We start from the raw sequence: 2,500 nt of genomic DNA, 5'->3' as shown, positions 1-2,500 counted from the left end.
TCCAAGTTACTTCTCTTTTTGTCTAACTCACTTCCTTTTTTCTTTGTGAGTTTCGAGAATATCCCCATTCATAGGTCTGAGATCCACATCTATGAATTGAAAGGTCCGAACGATCAACCCTGCAATCAGTTGTTAGAATCAATAGGTCTTCAAATCGTTCATTTTAAAAAATTGAAACCCTTTTTATTGGATGATCATAATACTTCTCAAAAATCGAAATTCTTGATCAATGGAGGAACAATATCACCATTTTTGTTCAATAAGATACCAAAGTGGATGATTGACTCATTCCATACTAGAAAGAATCGCAGGAAATCTTTTGATAACACGGATTCCTATTTCTCAATCGTATCCCACGATCAAGACAATTGGCTGAATCCCGTGAAACCATTTCAGAGAAGTTCATTGATATCTTCTTTTTCTAAAGCAAATCGACTTCGATTCTTGAATAATCCACATCACTTCTGCTTCTATTGTAACAAAAGATTCCCTTTTTATGTGGAAAAGGCCCGTCTCAATAATTCTGATTTTACGTATGGACAATTCCTCACTATCTTGTTCATTCACAACAAAATATTTTCTTCGTGTGGTGGTAAAAAAAAACATGCTTTTTTGGAGAGAGATACTATTTCACCTTCGTCAATCGAGTCACAGGTATCTAACATATTCATATCTAACGATTTTCCACAAAGTGGTGACGAAAGGTATAACTTGTACAAATCTTTCCATTTTCCAATTCGATCCGATCCATTAGTTCGTAGAGCTATTTACTCGATTGCAGACATTTCTGGAACACCTCTAATAGAGGGACAAAGAGTAAATTTGGAAAGAACGTATTGTCAAACTCTTTCAGATATGAATCTATCCGATTCAGAAGAGAAGAGCTTGCATCAGTATCTCAATTTCAATTCAAACGTGGGTTTGATTCACACTCCATGTTCTGAGAAATATTTACAGAGGAAAAAACGGAGTCTTTGCCTAAAAAAATGCGTTGACAAAGGGCAGATGGATAGAACCTTTCAACGAGATAGTGCTTTTTCAACTCTCTCAAAATGGAATCTATTCCAAACATATATGCCATGGTTCTTTACTTCGACAGGGTACAAATATCTAAATTTGATATTTTTAGATATTTTTCAGACCTATTGCGGATACTAAGTAGCAGTCAAAAATTTGTATCCATTTTTCATGATATTATGTATGGATTAGATATATCATGGCGAATTCTTCAGAAAAAATTGTGTCTTCCACAAAGGAATCTGATAAGTGAGATTTCGAGTAAGTCTTTACATAATCTTCTTCTGTCCGAAGAAATGATTCATCGAAATAATGAGTCATCGTTGATATCGACACATCTGAGATCGCCAAATGTTCGTGAGGTCCTCTATTCAATCCTTTTCCTTCTTCTTGTTGCTGGATATATCGTTCGTACACATCTTCTCTTTGTTTCCCGAGCCTATAGTGAGTTACAGACAGAGTTCGAAAAGATCAAATCTTTGATGATTCCATCATACATGATTGAGTTGCGAAAACTTCTGGATAGGTATCCTACATCTGAACAGAATTCTTTCTGGTTAAAGAATCTTTTTCTAGTTGCTCTGGAACAATTAGGAGATTGTCTAGAAGAAATACGGGGTTCTGGCGGCAACATGCTATGGGGTGGTGATCCCGCTTATGGGGTCAAATCAATACGTTCTAAGAAGACAGATTTGAAAATAAACTTCATCGATATCATCGATCTCATAAGTATCATACCAAATCCCATCAATCGAATCACTTTTTCGAGAAATACGAGACATCTAAGTCATACAAGTAAAGACATCTATTCATTGATAAGAAAAAGAAAAAACGTGAGCGGTGATTGGATTGATGATAAAATAGAATCCTGGGTCGCGAACAGTGATTCGATTGATGATAAAGAAAGAGAATTCTTGGTTCAGTTCTCCACCTTAAGGGCAGAAAAAAGGATTGATCAAATTCTATTGAGTCTGACTCATAGTGATCATTTATCAAAGAATGACTCTGGTTATCAAATGATTGAACAACCGGGAACAATTTACTTACGATACTTAGTTGACATTCATAAAAAGTATCTAATGAATTATGAGTTCAATACATCCTGTTTAGCAGAAAGACGGATATTCCTTGCTCATTATCAGACAATCACTTATTCACAAACTTCGTGTGGGGCTAATAGTTTTCATTTCCCGTCTCATGGAAAACCCTTTTCGCTCCGCTTAGCCCTATCCCCCTCTAGGAGTATTTTAGTGATAGGTTCTATAGGAACCGGACGATCCTATTTGGTCAAATACCTAGCGACAAACTCCTATGTTCCTTTCATTACAGTATGTCTGAACAAGTTCCTGGATAACAAGCCGAAAGGTTTTTTCTTGATGATATCGATATTGATGATAGTGACGATATTGATGCTAGTAACGATATTGATCGTGAACTTGATACGGAGCTGGAGCTTCTAACTATGATGAATGCGCTAACTATG

The 2,500-nt window shown here is 36.0% G+C and overlaps 1 protein-coding gene and 1 pseudogene across 1 annotated transcript in view; both read left to right on the top strand.

Moving 5' to 3' along the window:
- The first annotated feature begins 1,052 nt into the window (after positions 1-1,052).
- The window catches only part of LOC125605003 (protein Ycf2-like), a 1,913-nt gene continuing 465 nt past the window's right edge, over positions 1,053-2,500 (top strand). Inside the window, exon 1 of the mRNA XM_048775064.1 lies at positions 1,053-2,500. This exon is cut by the window's right edge and continues 465 nt beyond it. Within this exon, the coding sequence (XP_048631021.1) occupies positions 1,053-2,477 (1,425 nt within the window). The 3' untranslated portion in view covers positions 2,478-2,500.
- Positions 2,480-2,500, top strand: part of LOC125605012 — a 932-nt pseudogene continuing 911 nt past the window's right edge.

The sequence above is a fragment of the Brassica napus genome, unplaced genomic scaffold, assembly GCF_020379485.1.
Source record: "Brassica napus cultivar Da-Ae unplaced genomic scaffold, Da-Ae ScsIHWf_682;HRSCAF=993, whole genome shotgun sequence".
Lineage (NCBI taxonomy): Eukaryota > Viridiplantae > Streptophyta > Magnoliopsida > Brassicales > Brassicaceae > Brassica > Brassica napus.
This window is presented reverse-complemented; position numbering and strand designations above follow the sequence as displayed.